At 38.3% G+C, this 23264-nt stretch overlaps 2 protein-coding genes across 3 annotated transcripts in view; one reads left to right on the top strand and one right to left on the bottom strand.

Moving 5' to 3' along the window:
* Positions 1-6512: 6512 nt before the first annotated feature.
* vip (vasoactive intestinal peptide) lies at positions 6513-10463 on the bottom strand. Its single transcript, XM_026309681.1, has 6 exons — positions 10354-10463; positions 9426-9530; positions 8780-8884; positions 8134-8259; positions 7464-7575; positions 6513-6996 (listed from the first exon to the last, which is right to left on the bottom strand). Coding segments are annotated over exons 1-6 (459 nt in total). The 5' UTR covers positions 10356-10463; the 3' UTR covers positions 6513-6987.
* A 10193-nt stretch (positions 10464-20656) lies between these two features.
* anapc1 (anaphase promoting complex subunit 1) overlaps positions 20657-23264 on the top strand; it is a 37560-nt gene continuing 34952 nt past the window's right edge. Inside the window, exons 1-5 of one of the 2 annotated variants that reach the window (XM_026309471.1) lie at positions 20657-20832; positions 21799-22038; positions 22291-22455; positions 22558-22600; positions 22700-22797. In XM_026309471.1, coding sequence (XP_026165256.1) covers positions 21823-22038; positions 22291-22455; positions 22558-22600; positions 22700-22797 — 522 coding nt within the window. In that variant the 5' untranslated portion in view covers positions 20657-20832; positions 21799-21822. The remainder of the gene's footprint in view (positions 20833-21798; positions 22039-22290; positions 22456-22557; positions 22601-22699; positions 22798-23264) is intronic. The other variant, XM_026309472.1, reaches the window with a different exon arrangement.

A 23264-nucleotide genomic window follows, 5' to 3' on the forward strand; every position in this document is an offset into this window, starting at 1 on the left:
CTAAGTATAGGTGAATTTGGTACCAAGACTACAGAACATATAAGAAATAAATTAAACTCTTAGTATTTTTGTAACTACCGAATGTTTACAGCTTAAAAATATTTGTCTGTGTAATTCTTCTTCTTTTCCTTTGGGCTGCTCCCTTCAGGGGTCGCCACAGCGAATCATCTGCCTCCATTTAACCCTGTCCTCTGCATCCTCCTCACCCACACCAACTATCCTCATGTCCTCCTTCACTACATCCAAGAACCTCCTCTTTGGTCTTCCTCTAGGCCTCCTTCCTGGCAGCTCTAACCTCAGCATTCTTTTACCAATGTATTCACTGTCCCTCCTCTGAACATGTCCAAACCATCTCAATCTGGCTTCCCTGGCTTTTTCTCCAAACCATCTAACATGAGCTGTCCCTCTGATGTACTCATTCCTGATCCTATCCATCCTCGTCACTCCCAGAGAGAACCTCAACATCTTCAGCTCTGCTACCTCCAGCTCTGCCTCCTGTCTTTGTCTCAGTGCCACCGTCTCTAAACCAGTTTGTTTGCTTCTTTTATATATTTAGTCTTTAATCGTTTCCAGACTGCTGGGATCTGTTGGTGCCATTAGTTGAGATGTTCACTGTATCATTTCTGAAGAGAGGCAGCTGCCGACTTGACATGTAAGAAAATGTCATGATGGTGGAAATAAATAAACTATTTTGTAAAACGTCAAATGTGCTGGCGTCATTGTGGCGGCAGCTGCTGATTAATCTGCACTGTGGCCTTTCACTCCCTCAGCAACTCAGGATCATTTTTCTGGCAGATTTATTGATCGAGACACATCCCCAACACAGTCGGACCTGCTGCTAATTGTAAAAGTCATTAGAGCTGGCTGCCACTCTGTGTGTGTGTGTGTGTGTGTGTGTGTGTGTGTTAACAGGTGTTTTGGATTGATGTTGTGTTGTTAGGCCATTCACAGCAACTTGCTCCAGGTCAATTCACACAATGCAGAATATTCTCTCAACTATAATGTAAATGAAAGGTAAATGATTTCATAAGTGTTTTTTTGAAAGCAAGATAAATTATCTTCATTTTTATCTTCATTTTGGCTCATTTTAGCCACAGGGGCTGGTGTATGACAGGGCATCCGGACCATGTGAGCTGTGTTTCAGGTTGGCAAATTTGATGTGCAGTGACTTCCATGTGTCATTCAGCCTCATGTCACCAATGCTGAACTGCAAAAGCCCCAAAATGAAGCGGTCACTTGATTGCCTCCAGAGAAACAAGAAGAAAGCAGAAAGTGAATCAACTCTGACTGAAGCCAAGGAGGGAAAACTGGCGACTTTATGTTTTCAATCTGAAACAGGCAGAATAAATAAGCTCACAGTTTACTGACTGTTAGGGTTAATGGCAGCTCATGTGTTTTCTACCCTTTGTTTAGACATGAAAGTTCACAATTTCTTCAGCTGCCTCCAGCTTCACATTTATGTCTTAATGGGGAGAATTTGGTTTGGAGAGACTTTTTTTCCTTTAAAGCTACTGTCAGAAAACATGATGTATTTCTTTTGCTGCCTGTGATCAGTTTGAGAGAATGCTGAACAATTAGTGGAGTTACTAAATATTAATTGGAAATGATTTGTGAGAAATATAAAAACCCTTATTTCTTAGCCATAGTAGGTATTTGACAGGGTGTCTCTGCTATAACACAGCTGTAGTTGGCTTACTGTAGATGTGGTCATTGTTTCTGTCAGTAATAATAACTGTATTCACCAAGTCACGTACTGAGATCTGTGAATGCAGCCACATGACTAAAATTAAGCCTGCTGCTGCTCTAAACGGTCAGACAATCACATCCTTTTAAAGTAATAGCGTCACATAGCTACATGTATCTGTAAAGGAAAATGAAGGCTATGCAAACTGACCACTGTGAACATGCATCATGGTTTAGAGATGGTGGAAATCATTGAGGAAACTGGGATGAAAATGTCTGACCTTTCAGAAGTTCTTTTATTCATTAAGTATTACATCCAACACAAAGACAACAATAAACCTGAAATTTGATGTTATGTTGGCATTTTCTCTATTTTTTATTATTCTAAAACAATAACCATATTAGTTATTGTTTTATAATGAAGGACAGAACAACCATGATAATAATCTTTTTCTGTCTTCATGGTCAAGAATGTAATTTGTATCTCAGCTTCACAGCAAACATGGATGAAAAATCCTGAATGAAATTTGACCATCAGCAAATGAATAAATGAATGTGATCATGGATTAGATAACTTTCCCCATTTTAATCTGCAATTACAAGAGCCTTTCCTATTTATTTGTATGCCGTGAGTGAGGAATTATAATATAAGAACAACCTGAAGAAGTTCATGAAGTGTTTGATTTGTGAGTAATGTATTGATGTCTTCAGTAGATAAACCCGAGTGTCTTTCAGCTGAGAAGAAAGCAAACAGCTTAATTAAGCAGATGAGGAGAACATTAAACTGACTCGACCCAAACTTAATCATAAGCACTAATTGCCTAACCCTGACTTTACTCTACACTTACACCAAGTCATCATCCATAAGGAGTCCCCAAAATGTGACTGTATAAATGGATTTATGTCCTCACATAAATTACATCTGCTCACACTTATACAAACCAACACACACAAACACACACAGACACACACACAGACAAACACATGCTCATAGTGCTTGGTCTTAAAAGGCTGCAGCCCTCTGTCTATTTTTACTGTGTTTGGTCCATTAAGATCGTCAGTGCTGCGAGTTAATGAGTGAAGCCTCTTCACATAACAGGCAGGCATCACAAACATCCTGGAGAGTGGTCACACACAGACACATGTTTATTTTCATTTTTTATGGGAACTTCACATTGACCTACAAATTACATTAACCTTAACTACAGCCATTACTTGCCCAGCCTTAGCACTTAACCTAAACATGCCCTTCAACCAAACAGTTAACCTAAAATTCAGTGACTTAGGTGTGAGGAGGGCACACACTCACACACACACACACACACACACACACAAGAGGAGATAATGACTCACCATTAATGTTCCAGGCTGATGTGTTTAAAAGCAAGCACACATAGAAAACTTAAAAACACATATTTGTGAAAAAGAAATATAAACACTCAAAATGACATCTCATTTTTTTAGATATGTTGCTTCCTAATTACCCTTTTTATGGCCATGCTACTGAATAATGTAAAGTAATTCTAATAATGTACTTTGTTTTGTTTCTATATGTGATAATGCCAGGATTTGTCATGTGCTTTCTATTCTGGACTTTTATTTTGACATTCTTTCATGTTTTGCCTTAGGTCATGTCTCACTGATTTCTGTTTTTCATTGTCTCTAATTGTTGTCACCTGTGTTTGATTAGTTTGGTTCAAGATCCTTATTGTTGTTGTCGTCACCGTCATCACTTATTTTTGGTGCAAAATTCTAAGGGAAACTATGAAGATCTATCGATACGAAGTGTTGCTGAATCAGCAAAGCCCTTTAAGTCTGTCGTCCACACAGAGTAGCACCTTGGCTTCTAATTATAAAATCATGTGATGTGGGTCTAGCCCTGCAGAACATTGCTTATGACATTTATGAGTCAAATATCCGCTGCCATTTTGACACCAGGAAACAAAGTGAGTCACAGCAGACAGAGTAAGGAATTACATCTGAACTTAACACCAGAACATAGTCATTTGGACGAAACCCTTTTTTACATGGAAACTCGTGAGTTGTGTGGGAATGCGGTTTTCCATTTCTTTGGTTAATTTTGTTGCAGTTTTGATGTGATAAGATAAACACGAGCATGACTCCACTCAGAAGACGCATAAGGAGTTAAAATCACAGAAGATACTGAAAATACACATTGCCTGCAGGTGGCATCAGAACTGAAGCAGGAGTTCCTTTCTTTGCCAGTGGGTGGCGACATCAACATGCTTGCATCTAAGTTGCTGCTACATCACATGGTGGTGTACCTTGACAGGTGGGACTGATCTCACAACGACCAGAGCGCCATCTTGTGGAAAATATGCACCTCACTAAAAATGAATGAATAAGTTTGTGAAAAATGCATCATCAAAAGATGCATCATCACATAATAAGTTCTTTTGCTGCAGAACATATCTCCAAAGACTGAGCGTTACAGCCACAAAGGGAAAAGGAAAGGTTTCATGAACTACACAAGGGGTCAGTCACTACTGTGTCACTGTGATTAAGAAGCAGCAACCATTGACATGTCAGTGACAGATTCTATCCTAATATTAACAGTAGCAGGGATGTTGGGATCGCTAAGGTTAAATCTTGACAGAAAATAAGAAATCTTCTTTTTAATGCCACAAAATTGTGATGAACAAAATTGACATGAACAGTCCATTTGCACTTGAGCATCTTTCGTCACCTGTGTCATTTCTCCTACAGTGGGACTCATTTCACAGCAGATCTGTGGAAACTCTCAGTTGGAGTATATCTGCTAATGGAAGCATGACAACATGACTTAAAGCTACTTTCCCACCTTTGGACATCACTCAACCGACCTGCGGTCCATTAGCAGTCTCCAGTGTGACCTAGTTCCACAGAAACAGTGACTGACTGAATAGGGCTCAAAAGGACTAATACTGAACTTTCATTTTTATTAAATGCTAAATTATTTCCTAAAAGATTTGTACTGTCAAACTTGTGAAAATAGTGCATTTGTTGGACAACAGTGTCACGGAGCAATAAATATTTGATGCACTAGTGAATAGTTAGTAAGGTAGGCTGTTCCATGTGGGGCTGACTCAAAATAAACTACAACACTGCTATTTACGTGGAGGCATGTCACTCAGTTATTATTTATTGTTTCATGGACTTTGCTGATAAAAAGTAAACTTTTAAAAAATACCCAAATTTATGGTTTAAATGGCTGATTGTACCTTTAGACATCTTTGTCAGACAATACTAAATCCAAACTCTTGCTGTGCTGCTAAAATCACAGTGAGCCCTACAAAGAGATATGATGTGATACGCAGAGATGGAGAAAGAGATGTGTTAACCAACCTCATCTTCAACTTTATTTCTGGTTATGAACTCTTTCTTAATGAGAGGCAGTATGTCACCTAAAATAAATGAATAATCATCATAATTGATTGAAAACAGCAACATGTTTGATTACAGTGGATGTACAAGACATGCATAGTGCATAGTTACCTCAGTATCTAACGGCTGATAAACTGTTGCTGTCCATGGTGCTAAAGTTATGGAGCCATGCATCCAGAGTCACACAGCCCTTCTCTTTGCTACTGCTCATTACTTCTACTGTTAAAAGTTTAAACAAGACCAGAATCGGTTTATTTATTAGAAGGCCTATCAAAGCTGGACAGCCAAAATAATCATCCCTTTAAAAGAAGTGAATGTTGGGAATGTTTTTGGTCATTTTTAGGTCAGTTTTATCACAAAAAATCCAATGCTGATATTAGTAGTCTCCTTAAAGGGCCTACTGAACTCGCCACCAACTTTCAGTGGCAAGATGAGAAGTGTCAAAAACACGGAATATCAACCACCTGCAGAACAAACTCTGAGTAAAATCTTTCAGAAATCCTAAATGATCAAATTCATGTCTTAAACCTGGAATTATCAAACAATCAGCCAGACAAAATGACTCAGCTTTGAAAAATAAACCAACAAATTTTATTTGGTGAATGGTGTACATCACTATATGAACTAAAGGCAGGTCTACGCACATTTACAACCTATTTGCTCTACATATTGAATAGTACAGTATAAAGTGATTATATGCATGTGTCCATTGAAAATGTGTTCCTCTTCCTCATATACCTCTGCCTTCATCATCAAAAAACCACATACAGATTCTTTAAAACAACACAGTCTGCATTTAGATCATTATACCATCATTGGAAATAAAGGCGATAGCTGTTAATTGGTATTTAACACAAGAACGTTTTTGTTAAAACATATAGAACAATGCCTTTGTTAAAAGTCATTGTTATATGTAAATGAGGTAACAGATATTTTGTAAAGCTGTGAACTTACTGAACTTACTTACGTACTGAAAACCAGTTTTGCTCTATTGAAACTATTAGTTCATGAAAATGATATCAGAATCCCAGAAAGGGACTGTACAAAGACTGATGACAAAATAAATAAATAAAAACATAAGGAAATATTTCCTTTGTGACAAATGTTCCACTGAAATCTCTACAAAGCATTTCACTGAGCATTATTTGAACAAATACCTATGAAAAATCATTAGGTGAACATGAAGGACAATTCAAATACTTATTTTCCATTCAAAGTTCCATTCAGAGTAAACAAACATAGGTCACTCACAGCTAAAGATAAAGTAGGTCCACTAACCAATGGAAAAGGTCCACTGAACGTTAACGTATTTACTGGTTAAATACAGTTAAAACACAGTTCAATCACATGTTTCATTCAAAGTTGATCATTTAAAGCTAATATGACAACAAATCCACTGAAATTGAGTGGGAAATTTTCTTTATTCAAAGTAAACATTGCTCTGTTGACATTCAGTAGGTTAAATATTTTACTAGAATTTAATGGGTAAAATTACACTCAAATTTTCAGCCTAGACAGTGGTTCCTTAAGAGGTTACCAGAAGAGAAAAGGTTTCACTAAAAGATAATGGAACAACAACAATCTTAGAAAGAACATATATGTGGTGCTTCAGTTTATATATTTACTGTTACCAGCTCCTGTTTTTAAACACCGATGGATCAAACTGTACATGGACACACTGTTGCTCGCTGCAGCCCATAGAGTCTTTGGGCCAGAATCTATAGTGAGTAGTATTTTGTTTATATACTGTATATATACAGTGTGTAAAGATAGATGGATAGATAGATACATAACCATGGTGGAGAGCACATCATTGGTTGTTTTAACTTTTAATGTCCTTTGAATTAATACAGTGTTGTTTTTTGAGTGGGTGGTTTCATGAGGATGACTTGAGGTATTCACTTGAGGAGCAGTCCCTCCTCAGAGTGGCTGAAGAAGAAACAACAGGAGAAGAACAGGTGTTATTGATTTAGAGACAGTTAAATACAGTATACAGTAACAACCTTAGTTACCCTTTATATTTTTGTCTGTTGTGCTCACTGTAGCTTTGGTGTTTCTCAGCTACAATGTTTTTTCCACCTGTCTGTTCCTGTCTATTCTGAATTTACTTGGTTCTTGGATTATTTCATCATATTTGAACCTTACTTGGATTTTGCCAAATTCCTCATTTGCTCCTTAGAAACATTTCAGGGTCTCTTTGCACTTGTTTTGCATTTATTTGGTTGCTTTGTGTCTCTATTGTTGCATTGGTGTTCTTAATAGTTGTTCATTCATTTTGATTTGTTCTTGGGGCTCCCGAGGCCATATGTGACCTTGCCAAGTAGGCCTGTACATTAAGGGTTATATTTAGTAATGAGAGCCACAGCTATAAAAGTAACGTGTGTGTCTGCACCTACCAGCTGAAAGTTGTTAAGGAGGTGATCTACATTGATGTCATCGTAAGTCTCCTGGAAGGTGGTGGGTTCGTCCCTGGAGTCCTCCATGTCGCTGGTTCCAGGATCTTCTAGGCTGTGTGTGTGTGTGTGTGTGTGTGTGTGTGTGGTGTGAATGTGGAAGAGCATGGAGGATAAATAAGCATGAACAGTTTTATTCCATAAGGAAATATAACACAACACCAGACAGGCATTTTCCTCCTGCCTCCTATCTATTATTTTTAATCCTATGTTAAGTATATTAGCTGTATTACTCACATGTGGGTGAACGTACATGTTTATGTTCTACAAATGTGTTTTTGTACTGTTTGACCTTATGGGATCCCAGAATCATGGTTTGTTACTGTTTTATTGTTTATTTTATGGCTTTAGTTTAGTATCAGATATTATTATATGAAATATTATAAGCTTCTACATGGTGGTGCTTTTATTGTTTTTATTTACAGCCTGTGATCCAAATCTGTGTTTTTACCTAGTAAGATCTCATAACAAAAACTGAGACTAAACAAAAATAGGAAATAAAAAATATGTCATTGTCAGCAATGCAAAGTGATATCTGAATAATTTTCTGTCTTTTTTCCATTAAGTTGAGAAATGTTGTGTGAGCTTATGGGAGAAAAATAGGTGAGTATACCTTCTCTTCCCTGTTAAGACTGAGTTCAGATACTTCTTGACGGCCATCTGTTTACGGAAGCGGCTGTAGTTGTCTGTAAAGATGACGTCTGAGTGGCGCTTCACAGGCTCCTCCAGCAGCTCATCACTGGACAGAAGACAGATGGTGGAGGAAAACAAAGAATGACTGTGTTCATGCATCTTGGGCAGCAGGTTTCAATGCAAAGTCATTCCAGGATCTGATTCATGGTGTGTTTGTTGTGAACATGTATTTTGGCTTGTTGCTAAAAGTCTAACTTTATGTCAAAGTTAAAAAATGTGATTTTGACAACAAATATCAAAAACTTTGTATGTATTTTACTATATTCAAATATATGGACACAAATGACGCTTGAAGTTAATAACATTTTGTGACGTCTCTCTATCAAAAATTGTGAAACTCGTTTTCAAAATATTGTAATTACATCTTTGTTTTTTTTGTTTTGTGTGTATTTTAGGTTGACGTGCTAAAACCTGCGACTCTGACATTAATTTACATTTGATTCAGCCTCCATTTATTTTCTACCTCTTATCTGTTCACTAGAAGGCTTTGCTTTGAGTGTAGCTTTGGGTGCAGTTCATATTCTTGAAGACTTTTCATATCATCTCCCATTCGATAGATCACCTACCTGACCCTCTTTCCCTTCAGTGACTCCAGGTACCTCCGAGCTGACAGCTGTCCTAGGAGTTTGCTGTATCCGCTGGTGAAAAGACCGTCTGCGTGTCTTGCTGGTCTGCACAGCATCACAAGACAGTTTCATTAAATGCTGAATATATTTAATGGGCCTTCATTAAAGCAACAACTGTCACGTAATCGTGCACCTTTATAATAATACTACGATATTTACTATGAAGTAAATATTTAAATATCAAATGCTTTTATGAAATACAAAATCACGAGTACCCCCCCTGAAAGGCTGTTTATGTCGATGCCGTACAAATACACCAATAAGAGATCAGAATTTAAATGTTGTTCTTTTAGAGGTTCAGTATTAACTGTTATAAGTAGGCTGCAGCGATACTAGAGCGATTTACGGCTTTTTTGTTTATTGGTGCAAGTTTTCTTTGTCATCTAAAACGACCGAAGGCATCATCATAAGCAGAACACGGTGTCTGACAATATTTCTGACGTTATCTTTAATAAATTAAGAATTCTCGTCTTAAAGATGAATGAACATGAACAGGAGTCCGGAGACAAACCAGCTTAATTCATCCACACGTCTAATCATGTAGCGTTGGATTTTTTTCTGATCTCAGTTGGAAAGAAACTCTCACCTCATGGATGTGTATGGCAGACTCAGAGTCCGGGAGTACAACACACTGCACAGGGCTATTAGGAGAAGCAGGTGGGGGCCGGTCCGTTGTAACATCGTTTTACACCTGAGGATGGAAATGGTGACCAGTTATTTTCCCACTGAACTCGGTAACCACAACAGCTCACAGGATTATCGTTAGAAAACAGATCATACACTTCTTCTACTCATTTATTCCTTTCATTACGCGCAACAATTGCCTTGCGGGCAAAGAGGAAGCGTTTGGACATTGCTCTTTGATAAACGTCCCGCTCGATGCTGATTTTGGACAGAAAAGAAAAGAACTCCGTGCGGAGTCCCGTGCGTAATTACGCACGACGAGAGCTAAATATTCTTATACATCTCATAGATGCTGTTAAACCACAAACATTTTTAACATGTCGACCTACAGGAGCAACTTATTCCTCAGATACGTTGCTGCCAAAAATGCTTATCATTTCCACCAAAAAGCAATAGCATTTCCTCCAATAGCAAGCAGTAAATCTGAGGCAATGAAAAACCCTCGTTGCAATTTCCCAGATAATTATAATTTAGTTTTAACCCATTCAGCTCGGACTCCTCAGCTACTTGTCAACTGAAAAGAAACAAAACAAAAGCAGCAAGGCTGCAAACATATCGGTCTTTGTCAAAGACCTCAGTTAATGGTTAATTTTGACATATGAACGAAAGAGAACTAATGAAATCCAATGCGCAATTACGCAGATTGTCGAGTTACTTCTTAAAACACGAAAAACTGTTCGATCAGTCATTTTCAGAGACTTATCCAAAACCTGGCTGGAGCGCTCAAGAAGAACAATGAAAAAAGTTCAACCTTAAACGGATATGACCGAGCACGTACCCTCGCACTGAAACCTAAAATCAATCTATGTAAAATTAAAAAATAGTCTTACATGTGCTGTAGACAAAGGTATCTGCTTTTGGCTCTTCCCACTGCGCTCTCCCAACTCCAGATCTTGAGAAGCTGCTGTATGTCCACTCTGTTGATCCGGTGCTTCCTGACTCTCTTTCTCTCTGTGGTTTTCTGTTCGCCTTCAGCTCTCTTTTATACACCTGTATTTCCCTCATGGAGCAGGAGGGGACATCAGATTCAATCAGGGGCCTGAGACGTCAGTAGGTCGCTGCTTCCGTCATTGCTCTTGCTCACAGTTTGAACCAAAAAGGCCTGTGGTGAAATTAGAGGGGATTCTTTTTCTTTTTTCTAATTAATCGTAGGAATAACCAATTTATATGCCAGGGCTGATGTCGTTGACTCATCTGATCATTTTCCCTGGGCCCTCTCCCATCACAGTACGGGTCAGCAGCTGTAGAAAGCCAGAAAGGGGGAAACTTGAGATTAGACAGGAAATCAAAATGGAAAAGACGTGAGAGATGAAGTTAATTTCAACATGTTCTGCAGAGATAGAGGAGTAGAAGTCTGTCAAAAACAAGCAAAATACACGTTCAAGTAGCAAACACTGGATTCCAGAAATACTAATGTCCATTTGCTTGATAAATATCAAAATCTACCAAGATTTTACACTGGGACCAATGTTTGCAGTATTTAATGTTGCAAAAGTTTTTCATCCCTTAATGATTTGATTTAATGATGTGCAACAACACATCATCAGTAGGGTAAAACTAACCTGTCTCACGAAGGTCTAACCCCAGCTCATGTTCCCTATTAGTGGGCAGAACTACATGGAACTACACGGTGCCAGAATCCCCCAGCCTGTTTGATGGCCACATCTGGCCCATGTATTTGAAACATAAGAACACCTATATACTTCATATACTTGTATGTTCTTGTGTTTCAAATACATGGGCCAGACGTGGCCATCAAATAGGCCGGGGGGGTTTTAATTCATCATTAAGGGATGATAATGCTAGTGCACACAGCAGACACGTTAGTAAATGAGTTCTGAAGCTTTAAGATAAGTCAGCATACATGTGGCTTGTGCAAAATGAAACATTTCTCTGACATAGCTTGCCTTTATTTATGGGAGACAGTCGACCCTGGGATCAGACATGTAAATCCCCTGCACACCCTTCCTACACTCCCAGGTGCACGATTGACAGCAACCTTGTAGTCTGTTTTTTTCTTCTTCTTTGTCAAATGCTTTCCAAGTCCTCAATCAATTTCCTGATAGATCATTGGCCTTAAATTTCCAGACACATTGAAAATATGTGGCTGATAATACATTATATTATATATAAAAACTAAACAATGACAGAAGATCTGCATGAATTTTTCAAATTTTATGAGGCAAGACTTTTAAGTTGATCCCAGTTTGAATGGCCTTGATTCCTACTATATAAATACTTTTTTTTTTACAGCATACTGGACTAGAAATATATTCCTAGCCTTAAATATTTCCTTCTATTTACCTCGTGCATTGTTCTGTCATGACACAAATTCTTAATTCCACAATGTTATCAAAATCCTACTGTAGCCATTTATATCCATTTGTTTATGTGCACGGCAGTGTCAAGCACCACAAGCGATGCTGAAGACTGAACAGAAACACAATAATCTTGCAGAGACCACTTTAAATAAATACAATACAGGTTTAGATTGTGTACTGACACTGTTTTCTATTTCAGGCTGTGCTAGACATTTACAAAAGAACACCACACAGGATTGAAGTGCTTCTGAGTCCACCCACAGTGTCCCCGATGAGCCTGATTTGCTCTGCTGGAATGGTACAGTGAATTAGCAGTGACGTCAGCCTGCATCTCATCCATCCGTCCGTCCGTCCGTCCATCCATCCATCTGAATGAGTGTGAACCATTTAGCCAATATCACTGGGGAGACAAAATGATAGAGGAAAAGAGCCTGCAGTGCTTCTGTAGGTGACACAGCAGAGAGATGAAGAGAAAACAGTGATAAAACTGAGGTGATAGGGACGGTAACCACTATCAAACATCACAGTTAAACAGATACACAGCTACTCATTTTAAATAACATTATGCATAAGTGACTTGTATGAGCATTATTAATATGACCATTATTAATACGTGTGTATACTCTCAGAGAATGTATTGCATGTTTATCCTTCCTAGAAGCCGGATCCCTCTTCTTCTTCTGTTTTGGAAGTTTATCCCTTTCCCCCCATTAGACTGATCACCTTTTACCTTTTTCACACTGAGGGCAATAAAGTTCTTTTGGATCTGCTTGTAAGATTAATTATACATATTAAAGCTGCTCAGATCATTTTATATTAACATTAGAACAAATGATTGTGTAATGTGAAAGGTGTTGCTTGTAATGACCAGCATAGAATTATCACCAACTCTGCAGCTCCCTGAACAATGCCGAGTGATTTCTGACAACTCATTGTTTTGTTTTTTACGACCTGCAACTTTACTATGTTAGTTCACTTTCACTGCTCTTATCAGCCTTGTTTTTGGCAGCAGCAGGTAAATTTGTCAGCTCTGATAAATAGACTGTTTGCTACCATGCCAGACAGACACAATTAGCAACAAGTTGATGAACACAGTGGAGCACTTAGCAGCTAAACAGATATTTCCTCCAGGAGTTGGTGGGAACCAAATCAGAGCTAAAAAGAGAGCAAATATTGAACTTCTATTCATTTGCCAGCTCAACTCTACAAGGTGATAAAATGTTAATGTTGTGGTTGCAGCCAGTTTTGCCAGAATTGACTCACAACAAGTTGCACCATCTCCCCCTCAAACCCAACAAGGCCCCCAAAAACATATTGGAGAAAGTTTGAAGGCCTAACATGTCTTTATGTTTCATTATCTATTAAGGTGAATTCAAATCTATGTGATGTGCTATGTTAAGGTATTCACTAAATATACTCTTTTCAAAGGTTTTGATGACAACATTGCCTGAATAATAAGTTAAAAGGGGAAAAATGTTTGCGACTTAAATGTTTCTGTACTATACCAGTAGCTGCCTGTCAGCTCTCTTTAGTTCATGCCATGGCAACTTTAATAACAAAATTTGATGGAGAATAGTGACATACAGTTTTGTTTTATTGTGAAAAAAAAACACCCACTTGGTAAAAAACTAGCACAAATGATCTCAAGCCACACAAGAACATTTTTACTTACCTGATTAGATAAAACGTCGCTGATTAATCTGGGAGAACACTCAATCTGGCAACGCATATTACAGCCCCTACATGGCCAAAAAACCAATCTATCAAAGCCACTGTACCACTGGCCATATACTTTAAAGTGTCAGCTCTCACAAATCATAAAAAATAGAAGTACAAAGGGAGGTGAATTAAATTTTGCAGTCACAATAAAACTAATATTTGAAAAATTCAAAGTGAGCAAGCATTTTTGGGAAAGCATGATTCATTTGTACTTGTTTTTGTGGGTGTGTACCTGATGGCCATCACAAATTTTATTTACGTCTACATCATGAGAACAGCATCTCTGGCCTTCCCAGGTCTTTGATACCCCCCCCCTTCTGAACCATGATGGCACCATCTGTACCTTAATGCGATCAGGCCAGAAAGAAAGTAGATTACGCTGAAGTCCATGGGAGAAGGAGCTGGTCTAATTGACAGCAGTGATTGGACACAGATCCCTGCAGGAAGAGGAAGCTGATGGAGGAAACGTCAGCCATGTTATATTGATGGAATGTACGGAAGAAAACGTTCCTATAGATGAGGAACAGCCGGCCTCACTTCTGAGGACTGGCGACAACAAAAATGTAATGTCTTTTTTTCCTAGCTGGTACTTGGACTGTACTTGACTGAACTGTGACCCTACCCTCACTATTACTGAACAAGTCCTATCATCAGTTTCACTATGTTTGTAGCTCATCATGGCCAGATTTAGGGGTCACTCATGCTCCTACTTATTCCCTATTCCCTCCTCGTGAGACATCATAAGGGATTTGGTGAACTCAGCCAACTTTCTGAAAGCACATTTCTCAAGTTAAAATTTCCTTAGAAACACGAGTTCTTCTAGTTTCACTTCAAGTTCAAAGAGCTGAGTGAATGAATTAGGTGGAGGTATTTCCCATAATTAAATGAACAATTAATTGAATTAAATGTATAAATCAGCTTTATGTAATGTTTGAGAGTGAAAAATCGATGTCTTAAAAAATTTAAAGACGATTTATTAACGATCAATATCTAATTAAATCCCTACCCCCTGGTCCCCACAGATTCCTCATTTCTTTTCCTCTCTGTGCATTATATGTACTCAGTTACCATCTAATGCAGTACTGCCAGCAGATTCATGGTAGGTCCATTATACTTTGCCTGGAGCCCAAATTTCAAACAGTACTCCAGTGCTGGGACATTACGTGGCTATCAGCTTACCATGTGGCCAATTAGTTTGTGATAATTGAATACAAGAAAAAAATGTAACATTTAGATAAGCATGATGTCCAGTTAAATAATAAAGGACTTAAACTATATTTTGACCCAGCCTTAAAGGGAAACGCCCTGGATTTTACATGACCTGTGGGCTTGAGGGCCTTGGAGTTCTGAGACTTTGACCCTTTCTTTTGTTGTCCAGCTCCTATTATTACTAGAACAATGATGCTTTTCCACTTCAAGTACTGTGCTACTAGTTTTAGATACTACTATTACTACACTATTACTATCACTAATTAAGCTACTATCAAAACAAATGCAATGGTGCTATTAGTTTTACAACTACTACAGCTACCAGTAATATTACTAATGATACTGCCCTCATCATCAGTGCTTTTAGTACTAACACCACCCAGTAGTTTTACTAATTGTGCTACTAGTCCCAATACTAATCCTTTTTCTATTACTAGCACTTAACTTCTTGTGATACTTTGCACTTTCCACAACAATTTTTTTTTAGTAAAACCACTTCTCGTGCTGAAGCCAGAATTTTTACTACTAGTACCTCTACAACATAGACCATGAGTACAGTTATTACTAGCACTGTTGTTCATGGTACTACTGATTTATCTTAAGGTAACTAAAGAAAAGAAAAATACTATGTGATGAAGATCATCAGTGGAATCTAAGTTTAGGTCCAAAAGGTGGATGTCACTGTAATGAGACACTTGGCATCACGACTCTACCACCAGCCGGTGTGATGAAGGGAAACCCCTGGCTTGCTGAGTGCCTTCTCTGCACCACATTATCCAATTAGAAAACCACAGAGTGATGGCCGATTACTGCTGGCAGCCTGATGGGACATGCTGGGGTCTCACTCTGTCTTTCTAGTGTGTGAATATGGCAGGTGGAGAGGTGGAATAAAGATAGAGAGATGAGATAGCGATAGATGATGATAGGAAGAATGTGGTAAAAGTGACTACTTCAAGAGAAAACCAAGGCAGAAGCTGATTTTTTATGTTGAGCATGCACAAGGCAAAATGTCACCAGACACAGTATCACAAGCCCATACAGAGTAGAAATGAATAGCATGCATATAAGAATCAGGTGTGACATAAATGTTGCATTATTTGTTTTGCAATAAAACAGTTGAAGTACAAAAACAGGGAAATTAGCAGCTGTTAGCCTACAGAGAGAACAATGGTATAATATTCACATCTTGGAAGAAATTACCCGAGTGAGATAAGCTCATAGACTCGTCTGTGTTTGTTGAACAATTAATTATTGCTTAGCTCAACTGCTGGATATCTGTTCGTTAAGCAGCTCAATTCCAATGTACTGTCCATGGCTGTTATGGGGATGGATTTTCGGTTCCGGTTTTGGATTTTTGTTTTGGTTAGTTTCCTGTTTCCTCCTGTGTTGATCGTAGGTAGATTTGTGTTCATTGGTTTGATCAGTTTCACCTGTGTTTAATTAGTCTTTGGTTCTGAGTATATTTGTATCTCCTGTTTTCCTTTGTTCAGTGTTGGAGCATTAACGTTTGTGGACTTATGTTCCAGGAGTGTGTTTTGTTTAGTTTTTGTTTTGTGTCCAGCCCTCTGAGTGGTGGAGATATCATGTATCTTGCCCGAGCCTGGTCGATCTAGGCTTAATAAAGTTTGTGTCCTGCACTTGGGTCCTCTCCTCTCCTTCTTCACCACCACCACCACTTTGTAACAGATGGCAATGAATACATGTGATAAGACACTATTAAATATGCAGTATTATTTAGTAGTAATAGTATTTTGCAGTATGAGTAACTCTGTGCCATCATACTAATAATGTTTGTGCCCGTATGAAGACATCTCTCCATAACAGACCTTTACACTCATCTGAAATGTCATCACCAGTACTGGTATCACACCGGTTTCCTTCTCTCATGTGGGAGGACTGGTTTCCTCTTGGCTCGGTGTGGACCCAGTTGGGTTTGGTGATGGATTGCCATTAACAATGAGAGGAGATTAGTCTGATAAATTACAGCTAAACTCCCCTGATGGCCAAACCTGGTTTTCTGCAGCAGGAGAGAGGCTGCATTCAGAGCTAAAAATGGAGACATCAGGTCAACACTGCCAGATGAAATTTGGGAAATGATCATCATTAATGCTGTAATGCAAATGACACGTGTACAAGACAAATTGTGTAATTCTTCCATGATTGAACTGGGTAATAGCATTTACTGGACATACATGCAATTTTCACTATGTTAGCTACCAGACAGGTTTGGGTAGTCATATCTCACGTTTCTCTTGCTGTGTTGCATATTCTTTAACAGATCGTTAAGTGAAACCTTAAATTTGGATTGGCTGAATTAATACTTATCAATAGTTGATATCAAATTATATTTAGATTTATTTACTTAGAACTGCTAGAATCACTTCAGTAGATCAGTTCACCATGTAGGAGAGCTTGTTGCTGTCAGAAACTGTAAGTATATAATGAAACAGAATTACAAATTGGACATTATTTTTTAACAAGAGAAGATGAAATGTGAATGTTGTACTAAGGTGTTGCAGGCCATATCTGGCAACCTGCACCGGAGATGCTGCACAAAAGTACTGATAGATAAATCAGAAATTGCAACACATAACTGATTGTCATTCACTTTCTGTTTGCACACAAATACATTACATTAATTTTTGAGCTTCACTGGTGTTGTTTTGTGTATGTTCAACTTTGGAAAGTCTATAGCTATTTCCCTCTGCTTTTATTCACATACAAATAAAATACTTTTTTTTTTTTTTGCTATTTCCACTTTTTCTCACTCTCCATGCCTCTCTCTCAAACACACACAGACACCACTCCACACACTCAATCAGAGGCCCAGTCTCTGGAGGTTTCTTTAATGGAGGCCTTGTACAGATCAATTAGCCGACCAGAGCTCTTCATTGCATCCTAAATTAACTAAATACATAAATACATTTGGCCTGGATTCAGCCCCATGGCAGACATTACGTACAGCAATGTCATCTTGAGACTTTAATTAGCACAACAAGCACTCATACACATACACACACAGACACACACTAACATTTCCATCATTAACTTTCATTAACCAGTAAAACCCTACCCATAATGCAACTGAGCATGGCTCTCATGCTGATCAGAGATTTTAATTTTTAAAATAAATTTAATATATCTATCTATCTATCTATCTATCTATCTATCTATCTATCTATCTATCTATCTATCTATCTATCTATCTATCTATCTATCTATCTATCTATCTATCTATCTATCTATCTATCTTTTTTTTTTACATTATGCAGCAAAGTCTTTCTTTCTTCTTTCTTTGAGCATCATTCCTCCAGAACATGTGAAATGTGCTGTCTAAAAGCTCCTCTGAGGAGAGAACATATAATAATGTCTTACCAGAATAAAATGTTCATTTACACAGACACACCTTTTCCACTGCAGACGTTTTAACTTGTTAAACCGGTGAAGGTAATAACATAAAGAAGGCTGCATTTCTTTCAGGTGGTGCCCTGCTATTGTGCATGCTGGGCCACCAGCAGAGCTGCATATAACAGAGCCCCCATAAGTCATTAACTGCAGCTGTGCTTTTCTGCTATGACATGTCAAAATGTCTTGAGAGAAATCTTTTCCTATTGTAATCACAGGGTCATAAATGATGGACTGTGTGTAATCCTCACTATTACGAAAATCACTGTAGAAAGTTCTTTGGTGCACGAATATGATCAGAACAAAGTAAAACTTTGTGTTTTTTAAATCAGTGATGTATTTAATTCTAACTATGTTTATTTACAGTGTGGTGGATTTTTGTGTTTGTAGTTAGTTTATCTGTTGCAATTTTTTTTGCAAATGTTTATCACTGTCCCTTCCCACTCGATTTTAGTGCGTCACCACAAGCAGTGGTTAAATGTAGATGCTTCAGCAGCCCTGCAGTAATAAATTCTGTCCCACCTGTTTTAGCAGGATACCCTCACCTCAAACAGCCAAATTGCTGCAGCTAAATGAGTATAATATGGTGTGTGTCATGCTTTTATGGTGTTGAGTTTCAGTATAAAGTGTATTTTCCTGCAGAAAAAGGTCAAATTTACCTGCCATTATAACAAGTTATATATTTATTGTAACATGTCATAAAAAGTTTTTGTCTGATGTTGATTTAGGGAAAATGAATTAGGGTAAATAATAATTAGTTTTATTAATTTGAGTCACTTTACTTTTGGTGTTTTCTGTCTTTTCTCTTTAGCATTTGCTTTTAGATTTAATAGATACAGCATTTTCACTCTCTGTATTTATCTCCCTGACACACACACACCACCCAGGGAGCGCCACTGATATTTTCTGGGAGAGTTAATCCAGTCAGAGCTCACTATGTTGTTGTGTGACATCCATCACATCCATCAGCACCTGTACCATCCAGACTCCTGATTTTCCCCTCACATATAATAATTCATGACCACCTTTTTCAGAATTTGATTTCTTGGCTGCAGAATCAGTTACATAACACAGCACAGCATTTTGTCAAAAACATGACTTGCTTTTCTACACCAAAAATTCCTGTTAGCTGATCTGATTATATTTTAGAAGCCCTTGGGTATAGGATAAATATACATATTCAGTCATTAGAATATTCAAACATTTATCTTGTACTCACTAATCATTGTCTCAAAAATACAATAAAACATAATATCAAAAGAGTAAATTCATTGTTGTCTGAGTGAATTTTGATGCGACTTTAAACTGCAACTGCCAATTAATCATCACTTCCCCTTTTAAATATCAGCTTATTTATTCTTAATTGGGGTGACAGAGAGTTGCTCTGCCATATCCTCTTCATTTAACTGTTAGAATGTAAACTGTATTCAGACCTCAGTCCTCTTATCAGAGGCCACATCATTTCATAGTTTATAATCATTTCTTTAATTTATTTCATTATAAATAAGCTAAATATGATAGAGTTCAATGCACTGTTAGAAGTTGTTACTTGCTAAGTTAGTGAGAAAAAGTATAGTTCTCACAAAATCCAGTGATGGGGAAAAAAATCAGATAAGATTAACTTGTGAGCAGAGATGGCAATATTGCTGCTACTCTTCTAAAGTAGGCCTTTAGAAGAACTATGATATCTGATGTTACATTTTTAAAATTATGAATGGAATTATCTTATACCTTGTTTATGTTTGAATTGTTACGTCAGCACCAAATTACTGTTAAACCAATATTAAATACCACTGTAAAGAGCAGTGTAGTCAGCATATGACAATTATCTGTGCATTTTGTGTGTGCATACCAATGTAACAGTGATTGTATTCTGTATTCTTCTGCACGCTGTCAGAAACATTTATTTATTTATGGAAAGTGATCCAGTGTTTTTCTGTGTTTATCCATAATTGCTTTTCAGATATCAGAATTAAATCTTGACTGGTCAAAATCGTGACAAGTCACAGGTGACCTGTCCAGGGTGTAGCCCTGCCTTTCACAGCAGATTCCCATGACCCTGGTTAAGGAATAAGCAGGTACAAGGTATAGATAATGAATGGATGGATGGATGAATGGATGGATGGACTAGTCACAATTATAATTCAAGATATCTACAATTACATTTTGACTAGTCACAATTACATTTTGGTTATACGAAATGACGTCACTGAAGTCATTGCGTCGTTTTAGCATTTATTCGACCAATGGATTTCACATTACAGATATCTGCAGTCTATTGATGACTAGAACAATTTGTTATCTAAGATATCTGCAATTACATTTTGACTAGTAAGAACTGCACCTTGTTGTTGTTAAAACGGATGGGACCGACTGGGTGAAGGTGACCCCGATGACGCAAACCCATCAGCCAATTAGCGCTGGCCCAATCCTCTGCGTACTCCTGATTGGCTGATTCGTGGAGGAAGAGGATGTCGGGACAGTAAAGATGTCCGCGGTCATTTGAAAACCTCCTGTAACCAAATCTTCACTTTGGAACCGCTTTGGAGTTGTTTTATGTTGGACGAGGGGACGACGCTGTGCTCAAGCGAGACAAATACAAAGGAAATAAAGAAAAGACTCAGCGGCAAGAGCCAGATTATTCCTTATTATCAGGTTAGTAGCTAAATGTTAGCGGTTAGCTGAAGCTAATGCTAGCCGACGTGCTAATCGAGCTAGTGAATGCAGCGGTGTTATACCTTAGCATCTGTAGAGTTAGCAGCAGCATGTAGCAGCAGAATTAATACTGTTATTTCATGATGTGTCACATTGCTGTCTTTGTTCTATGGAATCAGAGAAAACCACACACTTATTCAGAAAGCATAGTCTGATCCACCCAGGCTTGTTGTTTGTTGATGATTTTCATTATCACTTCATCTAAAACTTCTTTTCTGCCCATCACTACTGGATTAGCTGGTTTTGGAAACTGATGAGAAAAAACAAATAACCATTTTAGGGCAGCTGGCCTATATGAAGTGGACCACATTAGCCATCTCAAGTACCACCAGTCTAAGGAAAGATGCCCAGACCTCCCTGTCCCTCCGCTAGCTCTTCCAGTCCCAGGCCAGCCAGGAGATTTAATCCCTCCAGCGTGTCCTTAATAATAATAAATATTTTTCTATATACAATATTTACAATGTGAACAAGTTCAAATTGAGAATGGGAGGATTTAAGCATCACAGTGGTGTGACACCTTACATGAGGTAGTTACTATATGCATATAGTGTTATTGTGACGGTTGTTATTTCTGCCACTCTCTGACATTAGGAGTTCATGAGAGCGACAGCCTGGGTGAAAAAACTGTCTCTGTGTGGGGTGGTTTTGGCGTACAGCACTCTGTATTGCCTACCAAGGGGAGGAGTCTGAACAGTTTGTGTCCAGGGTGTGAGGGGTCTGCAGAGATGCTCCTTCCCAATTTCCTCTCCACGGACCTGTGCTGGTCCTGGATGGAGGGAAAATGATCTTTTCTGCAGACCAGATTGTCCATTGCAGTCTGTTCCTGTCTAGTTTGGTGGCCGATCCAGACCAGACAGTGACTGAAGTGCAGATGACAGACTGTTTCCCCTCTCCTGTTCTTTGCAGAAATAATGCTGATATCTGGAACTCATGTCGGAAGTCGTGTATGAAGAGACAGCTACGATGATTGCCGCTGGGGAATTGCAGTCGTTTGTCCCGTTTGGCCGCGAGCACTGCAGGAACCATCCAAATGCCTTCAACCTGCAGCTCAGAGAGCTCCAGCCTGCCTCCGAGCTCTGGTCATCAGATGGTGCTGCTGGCCTGGTGGGGTCGCTGCAGGAAGTCAGTCTGCAGGAGAGAGAGAGGGTGAGAGTGCATGCAGTTACATGGCTTTTATATAATGATACTGATATTCCAGTTACTGAAGCACATTTGTTTGTAAAATCTTCACCTTAATAATAACAGCAGTGGTGCATAAGGAGAAGATGAAAGTGAAAAGGCTTTTAATAGTTAATGCAAATGTATTTAAAAACTTACATATTTGATTTCACAATATATGTACAGTTCACATTTTTTTCAGCTCTTGTTGTGCAGATATGGATATGTTTTCATTGGCAGGAATGCTGGCAGCTTAGGAAGGGTTGCATGGGAGCCAGGGAGGAGGATGTGGAGTTTGAAGAAGAGCTCTACACAGCAGGAAATGTGGTTGTCTGGAGCCAGGGCAGCCGAACTCAAGCCTCCAATGTGTACAAGGCTTTCACTGTCGACAGCCCAGTGCAGCAGGTGAATTACAGCGAATATCATGATTGTCAGACTGTATACAGTATCTTATCTAATTTGAGCAAAGCATTTCAGGCAATTGACAGTCTTTAACATTGTCTGCAGGCCTTATGGTGTAACTTTGCTGTTCCTCTAAACAAGAAAGGTGGTACTGTATCATTAAAAACCTTTACATTTATTTTTTTTATCTTGATATAGTAGTTCTGTTGAATTTCATAAAGAAAATACACTGTGTTTAATGTTGCAGATGAAGAAGTGGAACAAACTGTGTGTATCGTCCAAAGCAGCTGTATAAACGTTCACACTATTACTGGGAAGGATTTCATCTCCCCACTACCCTTCCAGGTGAGGGAAAGAGAGACTGATGGAAAAAAGAGAAGCATCAAGAGAGACATCAGATTCACCACCCTTCCAACGTTTATTCTTTTTTGTCACTTTGTTTTTTATTTGTTGTTGTTTACCACAGACTATCCTGTCTGACAGACATAGTGGTGATGTGTGTCAAAAGTGCTGTGTTCAGAATCAAAAGTCGGTTCTGTCTACAAAGTAAAAAAAATTCTTTTATGATGAATTGAATTTCACAATGCTTAATTATCCATTTCAGAAAGATAACATAACATAATCAGTCATATTTTGCGACATGTAAATTTAGTAGGTGCAACATATACCAGTGTTATACTCTTGTATTCTCTGATATTTGTATTTCACTAAGTAAAAAATTCCTAGAGATATTCCTCAGGGCTGAACCAGTGTCTGGTTAAGCAATAATAATGGGCAATTAGGATCCATGACTGTGAGAATGAACCTCATCC

The sequence above is a fragment of the Mastacembelus armatus genome, chromosome 15 (genome assembly GCF_900324485.2).
Source record: "Mastacembelus armatus chromosome 15, fMasArm1.2, whole genome shotgun sequence".
Lineage (NCBI taxonomy): Eukaryota > Metazoa > Chordata > Actinopteri > Synbranchiformes > Mastacembelidae > Mastacembelus > Mastacembelus armatus.

Bases quoted from the DNA above. Each gene is read 5' to 3' on its own strand.
- vip (XM_026309681.1), bottom strand. The intron at 8,885-9,425 runs GTGAGAGTTTCT...GATGCTGTGCAG, and splicing joins CTGCCATACACATCCATGAG to ACCAGCAAGACACGCAGACG. The intron at 8,260-8,779 runs GTAGGTGATCTA...TCTTCTGTCCAG, and splicing joins CTGAAGGGAAAGAGGGTCAG to TGATGAGCTGCTGGAGGAGC.